Raw genomic sequence first — 26,214 nt, forward strand, 5'->3', positions numbered from 1 at the left:
AGAGGATGGTAGAGGATAGGAAGGCCTGGACTGCTGGTAATTGAAGACTTCTCAGCTATCCGTCTGTATTTCACCACTTAAATTGAAATTTGTTCTTTTTCACTGTCTTTTATATTTTTATACCTTTATTCATATGAACATTATTGTTTTTTCTTTGTATGTACAACCGAAAAAATGAAGAAATAAATGAAATTAAACTTTTAGGTCTTGAGTTACGTATCAAAAATTCAGTGGCAAAAGAGATAAAATACCAGGAAGTAATAGAATATTTGTAGCTCAGGGTTGAGTTTGTTTATTTCTCGTAGATGTTTCATTACCATACTAGGTAATACCATCAGTGCGATTTGGTAATGAGACAAGTGCAACAAAACAACCAAGCTCAGAGAGCACCAAGGACCTCTGCATACCAGGAACTGTTCAATACAAGCTAAAAAGCATTTCTGGTTTTTCCTTCTTTTGGCCAAATCCACAGATCACCAGGTGTTCCCAATAGATCTTTTTTTAAATTAGCCCCTTTTCTGAATATTTCTTGCCAACTTTAAATTATTCAGCCTGAAGATTCCTGAGACCTCACTGCAATTCCATGCTATGATTCCTATTTGGGGCTCTTTCAATCTTTTCTCCTCTTTCAAGCATTCCTTGTCAAACAGGGATCTCCAACCTCGGCCATTTTAAGACTTATGGAGTTCAACTCCCAGAATTCCCCAGCCAGCATGGCTGACTGAGGAATTCGGGGAGTTGAAGTCCACAAGTCTTAAAGTTGCCAAAGTTGGAGACTCTTGATTTAACATATTTTCTTAGCCATTTCTATTCCAGTGATGGTCATGAAAGGTTTCTCCACCATCCAGACATTCCTCCCAAAAGATTTTTTCTAGAAAATAAGAGTGGAATCCTTTCTGAATCTCTTCCCACACTGTGCATTTTTATGGTTCTCTCACATGGATTTCTTTAGGCCTGATAGGGCTACTCTTCCAACTGAACATTATACCATAGACCACATATTTCTATGTTTTTTTCCAGGAGGGTCCCTTTTGGAGAAAAAAAAAACAAACATTTGGGATAAAGCTCCCAAGTTAGGATTTTTCTCTTTTGTGGGTCTGTTGGTGTTGAGAAAGGTGATTTTTCTGGCTGAAGCTTTTTTCACACGCCACACATTTGTACGGTTTCTCTCCTGTGTGAATTCTTTTGTGTTTGATAAGGTTCGCGTTCTGAGTGAAGCTCTTTCCGCACTCCAAACACTTGTACGGTTTTTCTCCCGTGTGGATCCTTTTGTGACGAATAAAGTCACTGTCCTTACGGAAGCTCTTTCCGCACTCCGGACAGTTATACGGTTTTTCCCCCGTATGGATTCTTAAATGGATTTTAAGATTTGAACATCTGCTGAATGCCTTTCCGCACTTCAAGCATTTATATGGTTTCTCTCCAGTATGGGTTTGTTGATGGTATCTGAGGACAAAGTTATAAGAAAATCTCTTTCCGCACTCGGTGCATTGATATGGTTTCTCTCCCGTGTGTTTTCTTTTATGGGACGTAAGGCAACTCCTTTTATTAAAACCCTTTCCGCACTCCAGGCATTTATACGGTTTCTCCCCCGTATGAATCTTTTTATGGCAGCTGAAGTCACTGCTACAACTGAAACACTTCCCGCATTCCTCGCACTTGTACGGTTTCTCCCCCGTGTGAATCCTTTTGTGTTGCAAGAGTTTGTAGTTCTGACTGAAACTCTTTCCGCACTCCAGGCACATGTATGGTTTCTCCCCTGTGTGAATGGCTCTGTGTTGGAAAAGAGTGCTGTTCTGTCTGAAGCCTTTCCCACATTCCGAGCACCGGTAGGGTCTTTCCCCCGTGTGAATTGTTTTATGTTGCAAAAGGCTACCTTTCAGATGGAAGTTCTTCCCACACTCCAAGCATTGGTAGGGTTTCTCCCCGGTGTGAATTCTTCGGTGTTTCACGAGGTGAGAGTCTCGCCTGAAGCTCTTCCCACACTCCGCACATTTGTACGGTTTTTCTCCTGTGTGGATCTTTTTGTGGTAATTGAGGACACCGATGTCGTGGAAGCTCTTCCCACACTCCGTACATAGGTACGGTTTCTCCTCCGTGTGTCTTCTTTCGTGCTTCAGAAGGCTGGAACATCCACTGAACTTCTTCCCACACTGCAGGCATGTATACGGTTTCTCTCCCGTGTGGGTCCGTTGATGTCTCGTAAGGTGACCGCTCTGATTGAATCGTTTTCCGCACAGCAGGCATATATACGGTTTCTCCCCCGTGTGGATCCTTTTGTGTGTGACAAGGTTGGTTCTCTCAGCGAACGTCTTTCCACAATCCAGGCATTGATAGGGTTTCTCCCCCGTGTGGATCCTTTCATGTATAGTAAGGTTACCTCTCTGAGTGAATGTCTTTTCACACCGAAGACATTTATAGGGTTTCTCCTTTGGAGGAATTTGGGGAGGTGAAAGAAGCAGTCGTTTCTTACCAAAATCTATTCCACATCCATATGGCTTCTCCTCTTTATGGGAAATTATATGATTGCTATAACTAAAATTTCCCTCAGAATTTATAAATGCATATGGTGTCTCTTGGATGTATGATGGGCGATGTAAAGCAAGGTAGGAGGTGGAGCTGATACTTTGCCCATCCTCTTGATATTCATATTGTTCCTCTTCAGTCTGAGTTGCATAATATTTAGTGAAATCAGAGTTCTCTTTGTCTTCTTTACCGTATCTGAGATATTTTCCCTCTTTTTCTTGTTGGTGAACTTCCTGGGTTGGGAGATAAAGGACTTCACTGTATCCAGAAGATTCCTTCCCTCCATTCACTTGACAGCTTTTCTTACTCCCTTGTGATGGTTCTTCATCTACAAGTGTGTCTTCTTCAGATTTGATCATTTGGAATACGATTATGCTGGGCTCCTTGCAGTTCTCATGCTCCAGCCCAGAAGCTGATTTGAAGAAAATGAAAAATAAAAGTTAATCATTGTGTACATGACAGAAAAACAGTGCACCCGATACAGGTAATTCTTGACTTACGACTGTAATTGAGCCCGGAATTAATAGTGTAGCTTGTGATGGTCATTAAACGGATCACTACGTGAACGTGCTTGATATTATGATGTGTTTTGCAGCATTTGTTAAACAAATGTGGCAATCGTTAAGCAAATCACTTTGCTCCTATGGGCATTCATTGCCAGGAATCAAACGAAGTTCTAAACATAGTGAAAATTCTGAGAAAGCAAACAGTAGATGTGTTTTGTATCAATTGAGAAATGTTAACATATGAATTTGCTTTGCTTGGGCAGTGGCTGCAATACTTTTTAATGTACTAACTGGATTCAGTGCTATTTATATTCTTGAAATCATCCCAGGATTCCAGACAGCATCTTCTTTAACAGTAACCTATAGACTTATCTTGGGCTAAAGCACTGAGGGAAAACAATGCCACTTGTTCTCAACTTTACATGGAATTTGCAAATGATTTACTGTATTTTTCGGACTATAAGATACACCGGTGTAAAAGACGCACCAAGATTTCGAAGCGGTAAGCTAGAAAGAAAATGTGTTTGCCCTCCCTGGACCCCAGGAGCACTCTCCAGGCCTGCCAAAGCCTCTGCGCGCCCTGTTTTTGCAGAAAAACAGGCCCGTTTTTCGCAAAAACGGGACGTGCGGGGCTTCGGGAGGCCAAAAATGGCTATTTGGTGTATAATACACATTTCCACCCTCTTTTAGGGGGTGGGAAAAGTGCGTCTTATACTCCGAAAAGTATGGTACTCACAGTCAAACCAGAGTCCTTTGACTAAACATGCTATTATGAGAACTGCCACTGGTTCTTAAGCAACCTAGGAAAGTGGGTGTTTGTAAGGCACAGATGTCAGAGACATTCAAGGCAATATCTTCCTCCCCTGAAGCTTTTTATTTAGATTTATCTGCTCCTGAATCAGACCAGACATCTTCACTTAAATAATATCCTCAGTCAGATGAAAAAGGATCCTATGCAGTATCTACAGCATCAACTTCTCCATATTTTTATTTTGGCCTTAGATAAGTCCCAGAATATCCTTCTCCTAAATGGAAGGTGCTTTCTCAGCACTCATGGCAACCAAAGATTTTCCACAAATACCCAAATCCAGAGCAAAACAGATCCTTACCCAGAGCAGCCACATTCCTAGAATTCTCCAGCATGACTTCCTCGTACAAGGCTCTCTGGCTGGGATCCAGCAGTGCCCACTCCTCCTCCGTGAAATAAACAGCCACCTCTTCAAAGGATACCAAACCCTGAAAGTCAAAGGATGGGTTTCTCAGCAGGAGTCCCAGAAAGTTTTCTTCCAGATTTCCAATTCCTCGAAAAATTGAGCTTTGTAAGAGAGAAAATGCTCCTTTTCGGACATGACATACTACTAGTGGGTTTTATAGCAGCCTTTCTAAAGATTCACTTTTGAAGCGTCCACAAGTGCACAAGGATGGAATTAAAGTGTGCATGTTGAAGTAGCAACATAGCCCTCCTGGAGAGATTTTCTTTAGATCAAAATGGAACCCTAGAACTGAGGGGAAAGGTAACCCCAAAAAAGCCAATGCAATCCTAAATTGCATTAACAGAGGGATCCAATCAAGATCACACGACATACTAAAACCACTCTATAAAGCCTTAGTAAGACCACACCTAGAATACTGCATCCAGTTTTGGTCACCACACTATAAAAAAGAGGTTGAGACTCTAGAAAAAGTGCAGAGAAGAGCAACCAAGATGATTAGGGGACTGGAGGCTAAAACATATGAAGAACGGTTACAGGAACTGGGCCTGGCTAGTCTAGTGAAGAGACGGATCAAGGGAGACATGATAGCAGTCTTCCAATATTTGAGGGGCTGCCACAGAGAGGAAGGGGTCAATCCATTTTTCAAAGCACCTGAAGGCCAGACAAGGAATAGTGGAAAGAAACTGATCAAGAAGAGATTCAACCTAGAAATAAGGATAATTTTTTTGACAGAACAATCAATCAATGGAACAGCTTGCCTTTGGAAGTTGTAGGAGCTTCATCACTGGCAGCTTTTAGAAATGGTATGGGTCTCCTGCTTGATAGGATGGTTGGACTAGATGACCTACAAGGTCCAACTCTGTTATTCTGTTCTGTTTCACCTGCCTGGTTGGAATTAATTCTTGGCACAATTCATCTCAGAGAAAGACTTCAAAGGTCTAAGCACCTGTGTTATTATCTCCTTTTGCATGAAAACTGCCATTTCCTTTCCTAAATACTTCCAAAAAGTTTAATCTTTTCGTAGCTGCTTCTTTGATACAGTAATCCAAAGATGATATATTTGACTCTTAATCCCGATTAGAATTTAATGGCAATACTCCTCTTTTTTGCAATAATTTTACTTCTTTGATTATTTTGATGGGTTATGTGTACACCTACTGTGTTTATAAAGGTGAATAAACAAAGGACCTGATTCCTCTTCTTGCACATCCCTTAGATGAGAAATCATACTCTGGTTTCTCTTCAGATCGTATAAATCTTTCGCCTTTTACCTGTTGCATTCATAAGAGCCTTAAATAATCAACTGATTCCATAAATGAATTCGATCTCTCCAAATGCTGCATGTCAACAAGCAACTTGAGCACAGGACCAATCCCGTAAATCTTGAGTGCAATACTTGATCACCATCTGCATTCAGTCTCATGAAAAAAACAGATCTCCAAATGTTTCCCAACTATGATGAAATTTCCATACCTGAGCGGCCGCTGATCTACCACAAAGAGGATTTTGATTTTCCTCAGATTTATTGCTTCCCAATAACTGCTCCATAGAAGGGCGGGAGAGACTTTCTCCTCCTTCTGGAGGTACCAAGACTGTCTGCTTCAAGGGCTCCTGCATCTGAAATTAACAGCCAGAATCACAGAACAACGAAAGTTAAAACAATTGAGCATTGGAAGAAGGGGATTCTTCTCTGCCTCCAAAGCTGGATCATTGCTGATCATCCATGGCTTAGGGCCGGGGTATTTACGGGACCGTCTTCTGCTACCAACTGCTTCCCACCGGCCAGTTTGCTCCCACAGAGAGGGCCTCCTCAGGGTGCCGTCGGCCAGACAATGTCGGCTGGCGACCCCCAGGGGGAGAGCCTTCTCTGTGGTGGCACCTACCCTCTGGAACAATCTACCCCCAGAGATACGAGTGATCCCAGACCTCCGGACTTTTCCTCGGGCCCTTAAAACGTATTTTTTTCAGTTAGCCGGGCTGTCCTGATTTTACGGTGGGTTTTTAAAATTTGAAATTGGTTTTGAATTGAAATGTTTTAAATTATGGGCCAAACTTTATTTAATTATTTTAAATCTATTTTAACTTTTGTGTACAAATGTTTTCCTTTGGCTGTTCACCGCCCTGAGTCCGAAAGGAGAAGGGCGGTATAGAAATCTGAAAAATAAAATAAATAAAATAAAATTCTGTATCCTTGGGTGGAGATGCAAATTGCCTGTCGGATAGGCAGGGTGGAGGCCTGTTGGATAGGCAGGGTGGAGAATAATCTGGACAGGGAAATAGCACTCTGGGACTGCAAGTGGAGGGAAACCAAAGTCATTCCTATAGTTACAACCTGGATTTGTGTCGGCAAAAGTGGACTGTGTTATATCCATAACTGCAGTGGTGAAATCCAAATTTTTTTACTACCGGTTCTGGGGGCGTGACTTGGTGGGCGTGGTGTGGTGTGGCTTGGTGGGTATGACAAGGGAAGGATACTGCAAAATCTCCATTCCCACCCCACTCTGGGGCCAGCCAGAGGTGATATTTGCGGGTTCTCTGAACTACTCAAAATTTCTGCTCCCGGTTCTCCAGAACCTGTCAGAACCTGCTGGATTTCACTCCTGCATAATTGGAGATGTGAATTCCCTTCGGATTCCCTCTCCCTCCTGTGGAATAATCTGGATGGAGAAAGAAAACTCTGGGGCTGAAAATGAAGGGAGACCAAAGCCTCTTCTATTGTTACAACTTGCATTTGGGTCTCCAAAGATGGACCCTGTTAGATCCAAAGTTGGAGATGAGATTTCCCTTCTGCCTGTGGAATAAACTGGACGGAGAAACAGGACTTTGCAATTGAAAGGGAAGGGAAAACAAAGTCTCTTTTATGGTTACAACCTGGATTTGTGTCTCCAAAGGTGGACCACGTTATATCCATAGTTGGAAATAGTTGGAGATGCTCTGGTGGCTCAGCAGACTAATTAACATCCACTTATATCTGCTGCCTGCAATTACTGCAAGTTCAAATCTCACCAGGCTCAAGGCTGACTCAGCCTTCCATCCTTTCTAAGGTAGGTAAAATGAGGACCCAGATTATGGGGGCAATAAACTGACTTTGTATAAATATACAAAAGTATGAAGGCTATTGCTTAACGCATTGTAAGCCGCCCTGAGTTTCCGGAGGAGGGCGGCATATAAATCAGATTTTTTTTTTTAAAAAAAATTCCCTTGAGATTCCCTCATCCTCCCCTGGAATAATCTGGACGGGGAAACGGGACTCTGGAACTGAAAGTGGAGGGAAACCAAAGTCTCTTCTATGGTTACAACTTGCATTTGGGTCTCCAAAGCTGGACTGTTATTATAACCAGAGTTGGAGATGGGAATTCCCTTTGGGATTTCCCTTCTTCCTGTGGAATGAACTGGATGGGGAAACAGGACTTGGGACTGAAAGTGGAGGGAAACCAAAGTCTCTTCTATTGCTACCTGCCACCTGCATTTGAGGTGGACTAGTTAAAAGGAAAGCACGCCACGAGGAGATCCTCCCGGGAGGAGATCAGCTCACCTGCAGCCTCCGCTCCTGAGCCCGAAGAGGGCTGAGGGGGAAGCCTCCAGCCAGGACCGCCGCTGCCCGGGAGCAGTTCTCCGCCATCTCCGGGGACAGCCCGGCCAGGATCCGCTCCGGGATCCCCCCCCCTCCCTTTTGCTCCTCTTCCTCCTCTCGAGGCTTCAACCAGCCCGGAGCGAAGCTGCTGCAGGCGGCTGCAGACAGCCAGGAGCCCCGCCGACGGCCGGCAGCGCAAAGCGGCGGAAGCGCTCGGCCTCTGAGCCCGGCGGCTTCGCTGCCGATTCCCCTCCCTGGAAAAGCGGGATGGCGCTTCGTCCCGTTCTGGATCCGGGGAAGGATCAGCTGCAATTCAACTCCCGGTTCTCTCCGCCTTCGGGAACCTCGGGCGAGAGAGCGCTCCTTCCTAGAGCGTCAACCTCCACTCTTTCCCTCCGCTCTTGCTCCCCTTTAAAATGTCCTCGGAGGCCGCCGCCCCCCCCCCCACTCTTCTGCCCCTTTCCTGTCAAAGGCGACGGCTGTCAAAGCTCTCTCGCGCATGCTCCGAAGAGAGGGAGCTTCATAACCTGTGTGTGGTCCCTGCGGCTCCTTCCAGACTTTGGAAGAAGGGTGGAGCTCAAGCAGCCTTGGGGGGTGGGGGGGGGGAGGGGATCAGAATCGGGACAGAGCTTGGAGGCCTTCTAGTCCAGGGGTCTCCAACCTTGGCCAATTTTAAGCCTGGAGGACTTCAACTCTCAGAATTCTGTGAATTGAAGTCCCTCAGGCTTAAAAGTTGCCAAGGTTGGGGACCCCTATATCTTTTTTTTTTTTTTTTTTTTAATTTGATTTATATGCCGCCCTTCCTCCGGAGACTCAGGGCGGCTTACAGTGCGTTAAGCAATAGCCTTCATATTTTTGTATATTTTTATACAAAGTCAGCTTATTGCCTCCCACAAACTGGGTCCTCATTTAACCTACCTTAGAAAGGATGGAAGGCTGAGTCAACCTTGAGCCTGGCGGGATTCGAACTTACTTTAATTGCGGACAGCTGGTGTTAAATTACAGAGCTCTGTCTGTTGAGCTATCCAGGCTAGTCCATCTAGTCCACCCCCCCTGCTCAAGCAGGAGATCCTATACCAGGGATGGCTAACCTTTTTGCCATCGTGTGCCAAAAGCGGGAGGAGCGGCAGGCGGGGGGGAGGGTTGTGTGCACGTGTGCCTGCACCCGTAATTCTATGCGCCCCGCCCTCCCGCTTTTGGCATGCGATAGCATGGTGGACCTGGTAGGCCCGTTTTTTGCTCTCTCCAGGCTCCAGAGCCTCTCTAGGAGCCTGGGGAGGGCAAAAATGGCCTTCTCCACCCTCCAGAGGTCCTCTGGAGGCCAAAAACGGCCTGTTTGCCAGCTTCCGGTCCCACCTCCGGAGACCCCCAGGGTGGGGGGGTAGAGAAGGCCGTTTTCGCCCTCCCCAGGCTCCTAGGGAGGCTCTGGAGCCTGGGGAGAGCAAAAAAACAGGTCTTCCCAACCCCCTAGGCCCTCTGGAGGCAGAAAACAGCCTGTTTCCCTACTTCTGGGTGGCCCAGAAGGCCCAGAAATCAGAGCTGAGCTCGCGTGCCCACAGATATGGCTCCACGTGCCACCTGTGGCACATGTGCCATAGGTTTGCCATCATGGTCCTATACCATTTCAGAATAATGACTGTCCAGTCTTTTCGTAAAGAGCTCCAGTAATGAAACACTCCTATTTCTGACAGCAAGCTGTTCCACTGGTTAATTGTCCTCACTGTTAGGAAGTTTCTCCTTCATTCCAGGTTGCTTCTCTCCTTGATTAGTTTCCATCCATTGTTTCTTGTCCTGCCTTCTGGTGCTTTGGAAAATAAATTGACTCCCCCCTTTTTTGTGGCAGCCTCTCAAATACTGGAATACTGCTCTCATGTCACCCCTAGTCCTTTTTTTCTCTAGACTGGCCATACCCAAATCCTGCAACCGTTCTTCCTATGTTTTAGTCTTTAATCATCTTAGTTGCTCTCCTTTGCACTTTTTCTAAAGTCTCAAAATCTTTTTTGTAATCTGGTGACCAAAACTTGTTGAAGTATTCCAGGTGTGGTCCAAGGAGACCGGGAAAGAGCCTTGGTGGTGCAGCAGACTAAAGTGCTGTTAAATAGCACCAGCTGCCTGCAATTACTGCAAGTTCAAATCTCACCAGGCTCAAGGTTGACTCAGCCTTCCATCCTTTCGAGGTAGGTAAAATGAGGACCCGGATTGTGGGAGCAATAAGTTGACTTTGTATAAAAAAGGACACCACTTGGGGGGGGGGGCGAAAGCCCTACTAAGCAGGTATATACAAAAGTATGAAGGCTATTGCTTAACGCATTGTAAGCCGCCCTGAGTCTCCGGAGAAGGGCGGCATATAAATTGAACCAATAAATAAATAAATATTGTTGTGCTATTGAATTCCACCCCACCCCCTCTTTGGTACAGGTAGTCCTCGACTTACAATTTGTTTAGTGGCCGTTCAAAATTACAACAGCACTGAAAAATGTGGTTTATGACCATTTTTTCAGAGTTACGACCTTTGCAGCATCCCCGTGATTAAAATTCGGACGCTTGGCAACCGATTCATATTGATGACTTGCGGTGTCCCAGGGTCATGTAGATCCCCTCTTGCGACCTTCTGACAAGCAAAGTCAAGGGGGAAGCCAGATTCACTTAACAACTGGGTTACTAAATTATCAACTGCGTTGATTCGCTTAACAATTGTGGCAAGAAAGCTCGTAAAAGGGAGCAAAATATCATGCGATTAAAATCTGGGTGCTGGGCAACTGGCATGAATTTACGATAATTTGTAGTATTCTGGGATCATGTGATCACAAGGGGTACTGAGTACTTAGAGACTGTTACCACCCCTGGTAGAGCCTCTTGATGCGGGTGAAGGAGAGTCCAAAAGTTGGCTTGAAACTCAACCCTAAGCAAACTAAGATCATGGCATCCAGCCCTCTCAATTCCTGGCAAATAGATGGGGAAGAAATGGAGGTAGTGACAGATTTTATTTTCTTGGGCTCCAAGATCACCACAGATGGGGTGTCAGTTTTGGAAGACAGTTTTCTTTTTTGCTTCTTAACTGCCACATGTTTTAGCTGGGGAAGTTGGGAGGGGGTTGTTGTTGGAGCGGTAGAAAGTTAGTCATAACAACATTCCATATTCAAGGACTTTTGCCTGCATCTGATGGAGACTGCCTGAAGATTGTATCTGGTGGACTGTGAAGACAATGTGATGAACTTGTGGGTGTGGGGCAGGGCTGTGAACTCTTAGCTGGGTGGGGGAAACCTGGAAGCTTTCAGATTCGGGTTTTCCCAGATGTGCCAACATGACATCTCTAATAAATTGGAACTTTGAGGAACCTCAGGCCTCAGAGCTTTATTTCGTTGGGGGTGTTCCTTGGAACCCTGACACGGGGACTGCAGCCGAGAAATTAAAAGACGCTTGCTCCTGGCAAATCTAGACAGCATACTAAAAAGCAGAGACATCACCCTGCCAACAAAAGTGTGTATAGTCAAGGCTATGGTTTTCCCAGTTGCAATGTATGGCTGTGAAAGTTGGACCATAAGGAAGGCTGAGCGCCAAAGAATTGAAACCTTTGAACTATGGTGCTGGAGAAGACTCCCTTGAACTGCAAGGTGATCAAATCGGTCAGTCCTAGAGGAGATCAACCCTGACTGCTCTTTAGAAGGCCAGATCCTGAAGATGAAACTCAAATATGGCTGTCTTTAGAAGAGCATATGACGGTCGTGGCCAGGGGGGGCTTTTATCAGGTTCGCCTGATTTACCAGTTGCAGCCTTTTCTGGACCGGGACGCCTTGCGCACGGTCACTCACACCCTTGTCACCTCCCGGCTGGACTATTGTAATGCTCTCTACATGGGGCTCCCCTTGAAGAGCACTCAGAGGCTCCAACTGGTCCAGAATGCGGCCGCGCGGGTGGTTATTGGCGCAACTCATTGTGCCCACATGACACCCCTCCTGCACGAGCTGCACTGGCTCCCAGTGGTCTTCCAAGTGCGATTCAAGGTGTTGGTCACCACCTTTAAAGCGCTCCATGGCATAGGACCCGGGTACCTTCGAGACCGACTTCTGCCACCAATAGCCTCCCACCGGCCAGTTCGCTCCCACAGAGAGGGTCTCCTCAGGGTGCCATCGGCCAAGTTATGTCAGCTGGCGACACCCAGGGGGAGGGCCTTCTCTGTGGGAGCCCCAGCCCTGTGGAATGAACTGCCCCCGGAAATGCGTAAGATCTCCGACCTCCGGGTATTTCGCTGTGCACTCAAGACCCTGTTGTTCCGCCAGGCCGGGCTATCAACATAATAATTTTAAAATGGGTGTTTTAAATTTCTGGGGTTTTAAATTGAGCCGAATTATTTAATAATTTTAAATTATTTTAATTGATGTTTGTCTTGTGCTTTTAATAGGCTGTACACCGCCCTGAGTCTTTCGGAAGAAGGGCGGTATAGAAATAAAATTATTTATTATTATTATTATTATTATTATTATTATTATTATTATTATTATTATTATTATTATTATTATTATTACCCCTGGAACACTTCAAATCAATGGAGAAAACCTAAAGAAGGTGGGCATTTTTCAGTATCTGGGTTCCCATCTCCAAGGCAATGATGACATCAATGGTGAGGTGCGAGCAAGAGTGAATGCAGCCTGGATGCGTTGGTGAGAACTCACCCGTGTGTGATGTGATAGATGAATGCCAATCCATTTTAAATGCAAGATTTACAAGACAACCATCTGCCCCGTTGCACTGTATCGCACTGAATGCTGGGCAGCAACAACAGGGACCGAAAGCTCTCTCCATGCCATGGAAATGCGAATGCTCCATTGGATATCGGGCATCTCCCTTCTTGACCACATCACAAATGACACCATTCAACAATGTTTTGGTGTGGCACCAATTATAGAGGAGATGAGAGAAGGCCGACTCCGCTGGTATGGGCATGTCCAGAGAGCAGCACCTCCCACCGTGGCCAAGACTGCTTAGCAACTAGAAGTTAATGGCCGGCGACCTTGTGAGCATCCAAAACAGAGATGGCAAGACATCATCAACGAAGATATACAAGCCGCAGGCCTGCACCTTGGAGACACAGCTGACTGTGCAAAGTGGCATTCAATGATCCAAAAAGCGATTCACTTAACAACTGTGGCAAAACTGTTGTAAAATTAGGCACCATTCAATTAGCAAGCGTCTTGCTTGGCAGTAGAATAATCTGATCTGTTTTGTGGTCATACTTGATGATTTATCTGTATCTGCATTTGCATCAACATTTTTTTTTGTTTCAATATGTAACTGTAATAAGAGCCTTGGTAGTACAGTGGTTTAATGCACCCTGTAATTAACACAGCTGCCTGCAATTTCTGCTGGTTCGAATCTCTCCAAGGCTCAAGGTTGACTCAGCCTTCCATCCTTTCTAAGGTAGGTGAAATGAGGACCCAGTTTGTGGGGGCAATAAGTTGACTTTGTATAAATGTACAAAAGTATGAAGGCTATTGCTTAACGCATTGTAAGCCGCCCTGAGTCTCCGGAGAGGCATATAAATCAAATTAAAAAAAAAAAAGTAATTGAAACGGTTTCTTTTTTTAACTTGAGTAGTTCGTATCAATGGTTTTAGTACAGGTAGTCCTCCACTTACGACAATTGAGCCCAAAAATTCCATTGTTAAGTGAGACATTTGTTAAGTGAGTTTTACCCCATTTCGTGACCTTCCGTGCCACAATTGTTAAGTGAATCATTGCAGTTGATAAATTAATACTCCGGTTGTTAAGCGAATCCGGCTTCCCCATTGACTTTGCTTGCCAGAAGGTCGCAAAAGGGGATCACATGACCTTGGGGTACAGTTAACGGTCATAAATATGAAGCAGTTGTCAAGCATCTGAATTTTGATCACACGATCAAAGGTTGTAACTTTGAAAAATGGTCATAAGTCACATTTTTCAGTACTGTTGTAACTTTGAATAGTCACTAAATGAACTGTTGTAAGTGGAGGATTACCTGAATAGGATAAGATATAGCAGTGATGGCAAACATTACGCGGAAATGTCACACGTGCGTGCACTCGTCAGGCCACGCACCAGAAAAGCTGAACTTCCGGGTTCCAGCATACATGTGTACCCGATGATCAGCTGGCTGGTGCACATACACACCCTGGTTTTCGGCACTGCTGCGTGCGTGAAGGCAGTTGTTCGTTACACATGCATGTACGCCAGAAACCCGGAAAACAAACAGGCAATGTGTGCTGAGTGACATGACTTCGTGTGCCACTTTGGGCACGCATGCCATAGATTCGCCATCACGGAGATAATAGTATTCAATGGCAAGAGACAAAAGTACAAGGAACTACTCAATGCAGTCATGAACTAAAAAGTATCCGATAGGAAATCTACATAAGACATCAATCCTGGGTTTTTTTTCTGACCTCTTCCCCAGCAGCTTCCCTCTACTTCCAGAACAACTAAAGCTTTTTCCCCAAATAAGGAGTTGTGAGGACACTTCTTTCAGTTCCTGGCTTTGACCAGATGGGAAACAATGGCAAATGAACCTTGTCATTTCATGAGTTATAGCAATAGCAATAGCACTTATATACTGCTTTAAGCAGTTTAGAGTCAGAATATTGCCCCCAACAATCTGGGTCCTCATTTTACCCATCTCGGAAGGATGGAAGGCTGAGTCAACCTTGAGCTTGGTGAGATTTGAACTGCCAAATTTCAGGAAGCTGGCAGTCAGCAGAAGTAGCCTGCAGTACTGCACTCTAACCAGGGGTGGGTTCTAAAACTTTTTACTACCGGTTCTGTGGTCGTGGCTTATTTTGTGGGCTTGGCTTGATGGTCATGTGACAATTCTTTAGGATTTAGCAGAGGTACTGGTCTACCAGGCTTTTAACTGCTCGCAGAGCTGTACCGGTCTACTCATTTGTTTTTGGAGGCACCGGTCTACCCATTTGTTTTTGGAGGCACCGGTCCACCCATTTATTTTTGGAGGCACCGGCCTACTCATTTGTTTTTGGAGGCACCGATCTACCACCATACTGCCTTTTAACACTGATCAGCTGTAGGGCGGCCCTTTGAAGCCCCATGGCAAGAGTTTTAACAGTTTTTTTTCCTTCTAGCCAATCAGCTGGGACTCGAGAGGCAGCAATAGATTGAGGGTGGGGCCAAATAAAAGGTAAGAATAAAGGGAGGTGCGGGAGGGCCCAGCTCCCAAACAAAGAGAACTGGTTCGGTGATGTCATATCGTCACCGCTATCGGCTTGACTGAACCGGGAGGAACCCACCACTGACTCTAACCAATGCATCACCACGGACCATGGATAAAAACATCTCATTTACGCCTGGAGATCGAGGATAAAAGAAAAGAGGGAAAATTATCTATAATTTTACAAAAGATACAGCCCCAGAAAGTAGCATGTTCCAAGAGAAAGAGAAAAAACTCATTCCAAATAGATTCTTCAATAATTACATTAAGAGAGAACTCTAGCCAATTTTTTGAATAATTAGGTAAAATAGGCTTGTGGGGATGAGGAAGTGGGTATTAGCCTTTATTAAAATTGGAGTTCATTGAGGTATTTGTGTTATCGGTCAGTTTCACACTATTATCAAAACATTTTTAATTAATTAATGCAGTTCATCCAAACTCACATTGTTGTGGGTTTAGGGTCAGTCCTGGTATTCAGAGTTTGTACATATGTGAGGCGTTTCTCCCAAGAAATAAGATCTCTTACAGGAAAATAAGGGCCTAAATTCAAAGGGCTATTTGAATCTTTTCTCCCAGTGGATATTTTTATTCTCCCACATGGTTTCTTTTAGGCCTAATCATGTTACTCCTCTGATTGAACATTTCTCCACAGTACACATACTTCTATTATTTTTTTCCCATAGGGGTCCTTTTTTCACGAGAAAAGATTTGGAAGGAAAGCTTCGGTCTTACGGCTTTTCTCGGGTGTGGATTCTTTCGTGCTGCGAAAGGTGATTGGTCTGGTTGAAGCTTTTCCCGCAGTCTGCGCATTTGTAGGGTTTCTCTCCCGTGTGGATTCTTTTGTGTTTGACGAGGTTTGCGTTCTGCGTGAAGCTCTTTCCGCACTCTGTGCATTTGTACGGTTTTTCTCCTGTGTGGATCCTTTTATGGCAAAGGAAATTACTGTATTTACAGAAGCTCTTTTCGCAGTCTGTGCACCTGTACGGTTTCTCCCCTGTGTGGATTCTGACGTGGATTCTGAGACCTGAACGTCCACCAAATTTCTTTCCGCATTTCAAGCATTTATACGGTTTCTCCCCCGTGTGGGTTCGTTGATGTCTTGTGAGGCAATCCCTATAGGAAAATCTCTTTCCGCACTCTCTGCATTTATATGGCTTCTCTCCTGTGTGTTTTCTTCGATGCGACGTAAGCCGACTGCTTTTATTAAAACCCTTTCCACACTCCAGGCATTTATATGGTTTCTCTCCCGTGTGAATCCTTTTATGACAAATCAAGTCACTACTGCAACTGAAACTCCTTCCACACTCCTTGCACTGGTACGGCTTCTCCCCCGTGTGAATCCGTTGGTGTTGCAAAAGCTTATAGTTCTGATTGAAGCATTTCCCGCACTCTGCGCATTTATAGGGATTTTCTCCCGTGTGAATTTTTTTATGCTGCAAAAGGCTACCGTTGTGACCGAACCTTTTCCCACACTCCACGCACAGGTACGGTTTTTCTCCCGTGTGAATCCTTTTATGGCAAATAAATTGACTGCTCTGATTGAAACTCTTTCCACATTCCGGGCACGTATAGGGTTTTTCCCCGGTGTGAATTCGTTTATGTTGCAAAAGGTTGCTTTTCTGACTGAAGTTCTTTCCGCACTCCAAACATTGGTAGGGTTTCTCTCCTGTATGGATCCTTTTGTGTTCCACAAGGTGACAGCTTCTCCTGAAGTTCTTCCCACACTCCGGGCACTTGAATGGTTTTTCTCCAGTGTGGGTCCTTGTGTGGCAAACGAGGACACTGTTGTCGCGGAAGCTCTTTCCACATACCGTACATATGTACGGTTTCTCCTCCGTGTGGCTCTTTATGTGCTTCACCAGATTTGAACGTCCACTGAACTGCCTTCCACACTGCAAGCACGTATATGGTTTCTCCCCCGTGTGTAATCGTTGGTGTCTCGTAAGGTGACCGCTTTGACTGAATCTTCGTCCACACACCAGGCATACATACGGTTTCTCCCCTGTGTGTGTCCGTTCATGTATGATCAAGTTTCCTCTCTGGGCCAATGTCTTTTCACACCTCAGACATTCATAAGGTTTCTCCCTTGGGGGAATTTTTGGGGGTAAAATACGTAATTGTTTCTTACTGAAATTCACTCTACGCTCATATGGTTTCTCCTCTTTATGGGAAATTATATGATTGAAATTGAAATTCTCCTCACAATTTATAAATGCATATGGTGTCTCTTGGATGTACGATGGGTGATGTAAATCAAGGTATGGGGTAGAGCTGATTCTTTGCCCATCCTCTTGATATTCATATTGTTGTTCTTCGGTCTGGGTTACAGAATATTTAATGAAATCAGAGTTCTCTTTGTCTCCTTTGCCACATGTGACATATTTTCCCTCTTCTTCTTGTTGGTCAACTTCCCGGGTTCGGAGATAAAGGACTTCATTGTATGCAGGAGATTCCTCCCCTCCGCTCACTTTACAGATTTTCTTAATCCCTTGTGATGGTTCTTGATCTACAAGCGACTTGATCATTTGCTCCCTGTAGTTCTCGTGCTCTTGTCCATAAGCTGATTTGAAGGAAGAAAAAGCCACAAAAAGAAAAAAAAAAGTAAGTCTTATAACTTGTTCATGAACAAAAAGTGCTGCAAACATTGTTTCTCACATAAACAATTTTTTGCTGGTTTCATCTATGTATACCTAGAAAACACTAAATTCATCATTTCCTTTAAATGCCTTATGAATGCTGAGAAGATGCTAAACTGCTAATGCATGTGGTATCACTGCAGAAATGTTAAAATATGAATTTAAATTGCTTGTGTAGTCATGGCATAACGGTTTAAAGTACAAACCAGATTCACTGCTACTTACGTTCTTGAAATCGTAGTTTCCAGACAGCACCTTCTCTTAACAGTAGCCTATACAACTATCTTGGGCTGAAGCACTCAAGGGAAAAAACGCCACTTATTCTCAGCCTTGAGGGAAGTTTAAAAATTATTTACTCAGAGCCAAAAGAAAGGCCCTTTGACATAACAGCCAGTATGAAAACCATCACTGGTTTTCAGACAACCTAAGAAACTGGGGGATTGTAAAGAACAGATGTCAAGAGACATTCAGGTCAGTACTTTCTGTACTGGGTTACCAGCGTTTAGAGCGCTACATGGCTTAGGATCTGGGTACTTACGAGACCGCCTTCTGCCACCGGTAGCCTCTCACCAGCCAGTACGCTCCCACAGAGAGGGGCTCCTCAGGATGCCGTCGGCCAAACAGTGTCGACTGGTGGCCCCCAGGGGGAGAGCCTTCTCTGTGGGGGCACCTGCCCTTTGGAACGAGCTCCCCCCGGAGATACGGAGGATCCCGGATTTACACACTTTCCGCCGTGCCCTCAGGACTTTTTTATTCCAACAAGCAGGGCTGGCCTAACTCTTTTTAATTGTTCAATTTTAATTTTAATTTTAATTTTAATTTGTTTTCTAAAAAACAGGGGTGTTTTAATTAGTATGGGCCAAATTTATTTAATATGTTTCTAAATTGATTTTTTAAAAATTTTATATTGTATCTGTTTTATCTTTGGCTGTTCACCACCCTGAGTCCTTCGGGAGTAGGGCGGTATATAAATCTAAATAAACTCAAACTCAAACTTTCCTCTCCTGAAGCTGTTTGGGTTACCTGCTCTACAATCAGATCAGAAAGAAACTACAATCTTCCTCAAATAATAAAGGTTGCATAAAGCAGGGGTCTCCCACCTGTGGTCTGTGGCCCACTACCAGACCGCGGGCCAATTGCCACTGGGCCGCGTGAGAGGATGGCCCACTCGTGTGAATCTCGTCATGGATCCACTTGTGCAAGCGTCGTCATGGGCACTCACAGCCACACGTGCGCAAGCCTTCTCGCGGATGCTCATGGCCCCACTCATGCTCGTGTTGCTGCAAACGTCGTGGGCGCGCATACAGACACACATGTCACAAAATCATCCTCTCTTTTCCCCTTCCCCTCATTCCAGGCTGCCAATCCGGTAAGGTTGGGGAACTGTGTAATAAAGTATCTCTAGTATCAACTTCTACCTAAATTTATTTTGATCTTAGAAATAAAAAGGCCCAGAATGCCCTTTGTCTAGCTAAAAGGTGTCATCTCCAGGTACCGTCGGCCAAACAATGGCGACTGGCGGCCCCTAGGGGGACAGCCTTCTCTGTGGGGGCACCTACGATCTGGAACGAGCTCCCCCCGGAGATACGGAGGATCCCGGATCTGCGCACCTTCCGTCGCGCGCTTAAGACTTTTTTATTTCATCAAGCTGGCCTGGCCTAAATCTTCTCCCCTTTTTAAATGTAAATTTTAATTTGTTTTTAAATTATGGGGTATTTTAAATTTGCCTCAGCCAAATTATTTAATTCGTTTTTATTCTATTTTAAATTTTTGTATTTATGGGTTTTATTTTGTGGCTGTTCACCGCCCTGAGTCCTTCGGGAGTAGGGCGGCATAGAAATCCAATTAAATAAATAAATCTCACCACAAGGATAACAAACGATTTCCACAATTCTTTGAACCCACAGCAAAGTGGAGCCTTACCCAGAGCGGCCACATTCCTAAAATTCTCCAGCATGACTTCCTCGTACAAGGCTCTCTGGCTGGGATCCAGCAGCGCCCACTCCTCCTCCGTGAAATAAACAGCCACGTCCTCGAAGGACACCGAATCCTAAAAGTCAAACGAAACATTCCTTAAGAGAGACTCCAGAATGTTCTCTCCCAGATTTTCCAGCATCCTAAAAATGAGTTTTGCAAGAGAGAATAATGCTCCTCTTTCAGACATGATACCAGGTTTTATGGCTGCCTTTCCGAAGATTTCATATGTACCACTTAATCTGATTAGAATTTAATATTAATGCTGTTCTCTTGATATAAATAGGTTTCTCTGGTTGTTTTGTGAGTACTCCTAACTAATATACTGTATTAATAATAGTGAATACACAATGGCAAAGGATCCGGGTACCTTCGAGACCGTCTTCTGCCACCAATAGCCTCCCACCGACCAGTCCGTTCCCACAGAGAGGGTCTCCTCAGGGTGCCATCAGCCAAGTTATGTCGGCTGGCGACACCCAGGGGGAGGGCCTTCTCTGTGGGAGCCCCAGCCCTGTGGAATGAACTGCCCCCGGAAATACGCAAGATCTCCGACCTCCGGATGTTCCGCTGCGCATTGAAGACCTTGTTGTTCCGCCAGGCAGGGCTGTCAATATAATAATTTTAAATTGGGGCATTTTAATTTTTAGAGTTTTAAATCAGCCAAATCTATTTAATTATTTTAATTTTTAATTATTGTTGTGTCTTGTGTTTTTAAACTGGCTGTACACCGCCCTGAGTCCTTCGGGAGAAGGGCGGTATAGAAATAAAATTATTATTATTATTATTATTATTATTATTATTATTATTATTATTATTATTATTATTATTATTATTATTATTAAAAGAGCTGATTCTTCTTCTCGCACATGCCTAACATTGCGAGGCATTTGTTTTAAGGCACAAAAATCCGCAAACGTACAAGTGATTCCACGGATATATTCAGCTTCTCAGTATGTTGTTCTTTAACAGCTAACTTGGAAACAGGAGCGTGCCAATGAATCCTGATCTCAACACTTGACTTCCTTATCTGTGTTGAGTCTCATGACAGAACCAGATCCCAAAATGTTTCCCTGTTCTTCTAAAGCTTCCTTACCTGAGCTGTAGCTGATCCATGACAACGAGGATTTTGATCCTCCTCAGAGATGCTTCCCCATAGCTGCTTCATAGGGGAGGGATGGGAGAGACCTTCTCTTCCTTCAGGAGTTACCAAGACTGACTGCTTCAGAGGCTCCTGCATCTGAAATTAACAGCCGGGATGACAGAAAAATAATTAAATTAAATTAAAACAACTGAACATAGGATGAAGGGGATTCTTCTCTCCCACCACAACCCAACTGGACCACATTATATAGCAATATACGTGGAACTGGTCCCTGGTCCCAAAACATTTCGGGGCCTCTAGACTAAAAGATCAAGGATGCTCCGAACTTTAGGAATCAATGATGGAGGAATTCTTGCTATGAATATCTTATTATGGCCCTGCTAAGAAATAGCAATAACTATTATAGCAATAGACTTATATACTGCTTCACAGCCCCCTCTAAGCGGTTTACAGAGTCAGCCTGTTGCCCCCAACAATCTGGGTCCTCATTTTACTGACCTCGGAAGGGCGGAAGGCTGAGTCAACCTTATATCCATCGTTGGCGATGCAAATTCCCTTCGGATACTTCTCCATCCTGTGGAATAATCTGGATGGGGGAAAGCACCACTCTGGGACTGACAATCATGTGACCACGGGGATGCCGCAACAGTCATTAACTGTGAAAAACGGTCATAAATCACTTCTTTCCCAGTGCCGTCGTCACTTCGAACAATCACTTAAAGGAACGATTGTAAATCGAGGACTACCTGTAATCTGGTAGTTAATCTGGCATTTGTGTCTCCAAAGGAAGACCTTGTTATATCCATAGTTGGGAGATGCAAATTCCTTTGGGTTTCCCTCTTCTTCCTGTGGAATAATCTGGATGGGAACCAGAACTCTGGGGCTGAAAGTGGAGGGAAACCAAAGTCTCTTCTATTGTTACAACTTGCATTTGTGTCTCCAAAGACAGTTACATCCATATTTGGAGATGCTATTTCTCTTGGCATTTCCCTTCTTCCCGTGGAATAATCTGGATGGGAACCAGAACTCTGGGGCTGAAAGTGGAGGGAAACCAGAACCTTGTCTATTGGCCTTTGAGCAGGGCAAGGGAACTGGATCTTCATCCCAGGAAAGGAGAGACCCTCACTTTCTGTTGTAATTTCAAACGGCCACTAAATGAATTGTTGTAAATCAACAGAGACTACCTCTAACTTGGACGAGCAAAGAGAACTCTGGGACTGAAATTGGAGGGAAACCACGGCATCTTCTCTTGATAGGACCTGCATCTGAGCCAGGCAAAAGAACTGGATCTTCCTTCCAGGAAAGGAGAGACCCTCACTTTCTGTTGTAATTTCAAACGGTCACTAAATGAATTGTTGTAAATCGAGGACTACCTCTAATTTGGACAAGCAAAGAGAACCCTGGGACTGAAATTGGAGGGAAACCACGGCATCTTCTCTTGATAGGACCTGCATCTGAGCTGGGGGCAAGGGAACTGGATCTTCCTCCCAGGAAAGGAGAGACCCTCACTTTCTGTTGTAATTTCAAACGGTCACTAAATGAATTGTTGTAAATCAACAAAGACTACCTCTAATTTGGACGAGCAAAGAGAACTCTGGGACTGAAAATGGAGGGAAACCAAAGCATCTTCTCTTTCTCTTGATAGGACCTGCATCTGAGCCGGGGCAAGGGAACTGAATCTTCCTCCCAGGAAAGGAGAGACCCTCACTTTCTGTTGTAATTTCAAACGGTCACTAAATGAATTGTTGTAAATCAAGGACTACCTCTAATTTGGACAAGCAAAGAGAACCCTGGGACTGAAATTGGAGGGAAACCACGGCATCTTCTCTTGATAGGACCTGCATCTGAGCCAGGCAAGGGAACTGAATCTTCCTCCCAGGAAAGGAGAGACCCTCACTTTCTGTTGTAATTTCAAACGGTCACTAAATGAATTGTTGTAAATCAAGGACTACCTCTAATTTGGACAAGCAAAGAGAACCCTGGGACTGAAATTGGAGGGAAACCACGGCATCTTCTCTTGATAGGACCTGCATCTGAGCCAGGCAAGGGAACTGAATCTTCCTCCCAGGAAAGGAGAGACCCTCACTTTCTGTTGTAATTTCAAACGGTCACTAAATGAATTGTTGTAAATCAACAGAGACTACCTCTAACTTGGACGAGCAAAGAGAACTCTGGGACTGAAATTGGAGGGAAACCACGGCATCTTCTCTTGATAGGACCTGCATCTGAGCCAGGCAAGAGAACTGAATCTTCCTCCCAGGAAAGGAGAGACCCTCACTTTCTGTTGTAATTTCAAACGGTCACTAAATGAATTGTTGTAAATCAAGGACTACCTCTAATTTGGACGAGCAAAGAGAATCTTGGGACTGAAATTGGAGGGAAACCACTGCATCTTCTCTTGATAGGACCTGCATCTGAGCCGGGGCAAGGGAACTGGATCTTTCTCCCAGGAAAGGAGAGACCCTCACTTTCTGTTGTAATTTCAAACGGTCACTAAATGAATTGTTGTAAATCAACAAAGACTACCTCTAACTTGGACGAGCAAAGAGAACCCTGGGACTGAAAATGGAGGGAAACCACGGCATCTTCTCTTTCTCTTGATAGGACCTGCATCTGAGCCGGGGCAAGGGAACTGGATCTTCCTCCCAGGAAAGGAGAGACCCTCACTTTCTGTTGTAATTTCAAACAGTCACTAAATGAATTGTTGTAAATCTAATTTGGACGAGCAAAGAGAACTCTGGGACTGAAAATGGAGGGAAACCAAAGCATCTTCTCTTTCTCTTGATAGGACCTGCATCTGAGCTGGGGGCAAGGGAACTGGATCTTCCTCCCAGGAAAGGAGAGACCCTCACCTTCCGTTGCAACTTTGAACGGTCACTAAATGAACGATTTACACTAAATGTTGTAAATCGAGGACTATCGATAATCTGGGTGGGAAAACAGGATTCTGGGACTGAAACTGGGAGGGGAAACCAGAGCATCTTCTATTGATCCGACCTGCATCTGAGCCGGGTAAGGGAAGTGGATTTTCCTCCCGGGAAGCGATATTCCCTTCCCTTGTCGCCGCCTCCACCTCCCCTCCTGGGCCCGAGGAGAGCTGAGCGGGAAGCCTCCGGCTAGGACCGCCGCCCGGGAGTAGTTCCCCACCCGGCCCTCCCGCAGCCAGCCCGCCATCTCCGGGAGCAGCAGCCCCACCAGGATCCCTCCTCCTCCTCCTCTCGGGGCTTCAGCCAGCCGGGGCGAAGCTGCTGCATTCGGCTGCAGTTCGACTCCCGGGAGCCCAAAACGGCAGAAGAGCCCGGAGGCTCCCCGGGCTCAGCGGCGCTTGCTCCCGACCTCCTCCTGCCCCGCCGCACCTCTCCTGCCTGGCCAGCCTCCGGACGCTCAGCCGCCCCGCTCCGGATTCCTCTTCCCCCGCCGCCTCCTTTCTTCCCGGAGAAAAAACGGGATCGCGCTTTCCCAGCGATCTGGATCCGAGGAAGCGCCGCTGGCACTGATTCCCGGGAATCCGCTCTGGGAGAAACGCCCCCGGCCCCGCCCCGCCCCTCCTCTGGGAGGCTCGGACGACGGGCGAGAGAGCGCTCCTTCCTAGAGAGGCACGGCTCCGACAGCCTCCCTCCCCTTTTGCCCACCCCCCCCCCCCACCTTTAAAACCCTTCCCTTCCGCCTCTTTCCCGAAGGAGCCCCCTGCGCGTCAAAGCTCTCTCGCGCATGCTCCGTCCCTCTCCTGCTATAACGCCAGTTTTGTATTCTTTGGGCTCCTTTTCGGGTCTTTGGAAAGAGGAGTTAGTCCTCGACTTGCGACCACAACGGAGCCCACCGTTCCTGGGGCTCGCTCACAGACGTGTGTGAAAAGTGGTCATAAGTCACATTTTTTAAAAAAAATTTGATTTATATGCCGCCCTTTTCCGGAGACTCAGGGCGGCTTACAATGCGCTAAGCCAGTGTTTCCCAAACTTGGCTATTTTAAGATGCATGGACTTCAATTCCCAGAATTCCCCAACCAGTATGCCTGGTTGAGGAATTCTGGGAGTTGAAGTCCATACATCTTCAAAGGGTCAAGTTTGGGAAACACTGCGCTAAGCAATAGCCTTCATACTTTTGTATATTTTATACAAAGTCATCTTATTGCCCCCACAAACTGGGTCCTCAATTTACCTACCTTAGAAAGGATGGGAGGCTGAGTCAACCTTGAGCCATGGCGAGATTCGAACTTGCAGTAATTGCAGGCATCTGGTCTTAATAACCAGCTTAATAACAGGGTGCCTTAGACCACTGTACTACCAAGGCTCTACATTTTTCAGTGCCGTTGTAACTTTGGTCACTAAATGAACTGTTGTAAGTTGAGGACTACCTGTATTTGATTCCTTGGGCTCCTTCCGCATCCTTAAAGAGAGGATCCCCAGCACAGCTAGTTCTCGACTTGCGACCACAACGGAGCCCACCGTTCCTGTGGCTCGCTCAGACGGTCGTCAAGTCAGCTTTGTTGACCCGTTTTGCCCCACCTTTGTTAAAGTGAATCACCACAGGGGTGAAGTTAGTAACCCCGGTTGTTAAGTGAATCTGGCTTCCCCTATTGACTTTGCTTGTCGGATGGTTGCAAAAGGGGATCGCGTGACCCCAGAACACTGCAACCGTCGTAAATATGAATCAGTTGTAAGCATGTAAATCACATGACCACAGAGATGCCGCAGCGGTCTTAAAGTGTGAAAAGTGATCACAAGTCACATTTTTCAGTGCCGTTGTAACTGAATGGTCACTAAATGAACTGTTGTAAGTCAAGGACTGTCTGTATTTGATTCTTTGGGCTCCTTTTGCATCTTTAAAAAGAGGATCCCCAGCACAGCTAGTCCTCGACTTACAACCACAAATGGTTGTGGTTAAGTGAGATGTTTGTGAATCCAGCTTTGCCCCATTTGCCCCCTTTCGCACCAGTGCAGTTAAAGCGAATCATTGCAGTTGATAAGTTAGTACCCCGGTTCTTAAGTGAATCTGGCTTCCTTACTGGAGATGCTGGTCAGAAGGTCGCAAAAGGAGGAAATCCCACGACCCCAGGACACTGCATCTGTCATAAATATGAGTCAGTTGCCAAGCATTTCAATTTCGATCACATGACCACGGGAATGCTGCAACGGTCGTAAGTGTGAAAAACGGTCACGAGTCGCTTTTTTCAGTGTTGTCGTAACTTGGAACCGTCAACTGAATGAACTGTTGTAAGTCGAGGACTACCTGTACTTGACACACACAGACATGGACTTTTTAGGGAAAGCTACATGAGAAAACAGCAATCCCCTTTACCAGCCTCTCCCCCCCCACCCCAGCTTCTCACTATTCCAGCAGAAGAACTAAACCATCTTCCTGAAATAAGAAATTACGGCAACTCTTCTTTCAGTCCTTCAGTTAGGAAGCTCCTGCTTGTGAGAAGCAATGCTGCTTCCTTGTCCTCCATCTTGTAAATGGCAGTGTCATCACAACATCCCTCCAATTT

The 26,214-nt window shown here is 45.3% G+C and overlaps 2 protein-coding genes across 4 annotated transcripts in view; one reads left to right on the forward strand and one right to left on the reverse strand.

Moving 5' to 3' along the window:
* Positions 1 to 26,214, forward strand: part of LOC139311782 (zinc finger protein 850-like) — a 300,225-nt gene that overhangs the window by 185,242 nt on the left and 88,769 nt on the right. The window lies entirely within an intron of this gene.
* On the reverse strand, positions 211 to 24,231 carry LOC139311788 (zinc finger protein 665-like). 2 transcript variants are annotated; one of them, XM_070936302.1, is made up of 5 exons: positions 24,083 to 24,231; positions 20,718 to 20,861; positions 19,587 to 19,700; positions 4,142 to 4,247; positions 211 to 2,938 (listed from the first exon to the last, which is right to left on the reverse strand). In XM_070936302.1, exons 2-5 carry the CDS (start codon positions 20,859 to 20,861, stop codon positions 1,074 to 1,076), a joined length of 2,229 nt encoding a protein of 742 aa, XP_070792403.1. In that variant the 5' UTR covers positions 24,083 to 24,231; the 3' UTR covers positions 211 to 1,073. The 2 variants fall into 2 exon arrangements, with proteins under 2 accessions (XP_070792403.1, XP_070792404.1); XM_070936303.1 differs by lacking the exons at positions 211 to 2,938; positions 4,142 to 4,247 and adding an exon at positions 15,345 to 17,574 and having other exon boundaries at positions 19,574 to 19,700.

Source organism: Pituophis catenifer, unplaced genomic scaffold, assembly GCF_029215685.1.
Source record: "Pituophis catenifer annectens isolate HBS135680 unplaced genomic scaffold, rPitCat1.0.hap2 SCAF_2, whole genome shotgun sequence".
Classification (NCBI taxonomy): domain Eukaryota; kingdom Metazoa; phylum Chordata; class Lepidosauria; order Squamata; family Colubridae; genus Pituophis; species Pituophis catenifer.

What these genes read in the sequence shown, in the direction of transcription:
- LOC139311788 (XM_070936302.1), bottom strand. Translation starts at nt 20,861, where the DNA reads ATGCAGGAGCCTCTGAAGCAGTCAGTCTTGGTAACTCCTGAAGGAAGA. An exon ending in TGCTGGAGAATTTTAGGAAT is followed by an intron (nt 4,248 to 19,586) that starts GTGGCCGCTCTG and finishes TCCTTTGAAGAG; the next exon opens with GTGGCTGTTTATTTCACGGA. An exon ending in TAGGAATGTGGCTGCTCTGG is followed by an intron (nt 2,939 to 4,141) that starts GTAAGGATCTGT and finishes TCTTCAAATCAG; the next exon opens with CTTCTGGGCTGGAGCATGAG.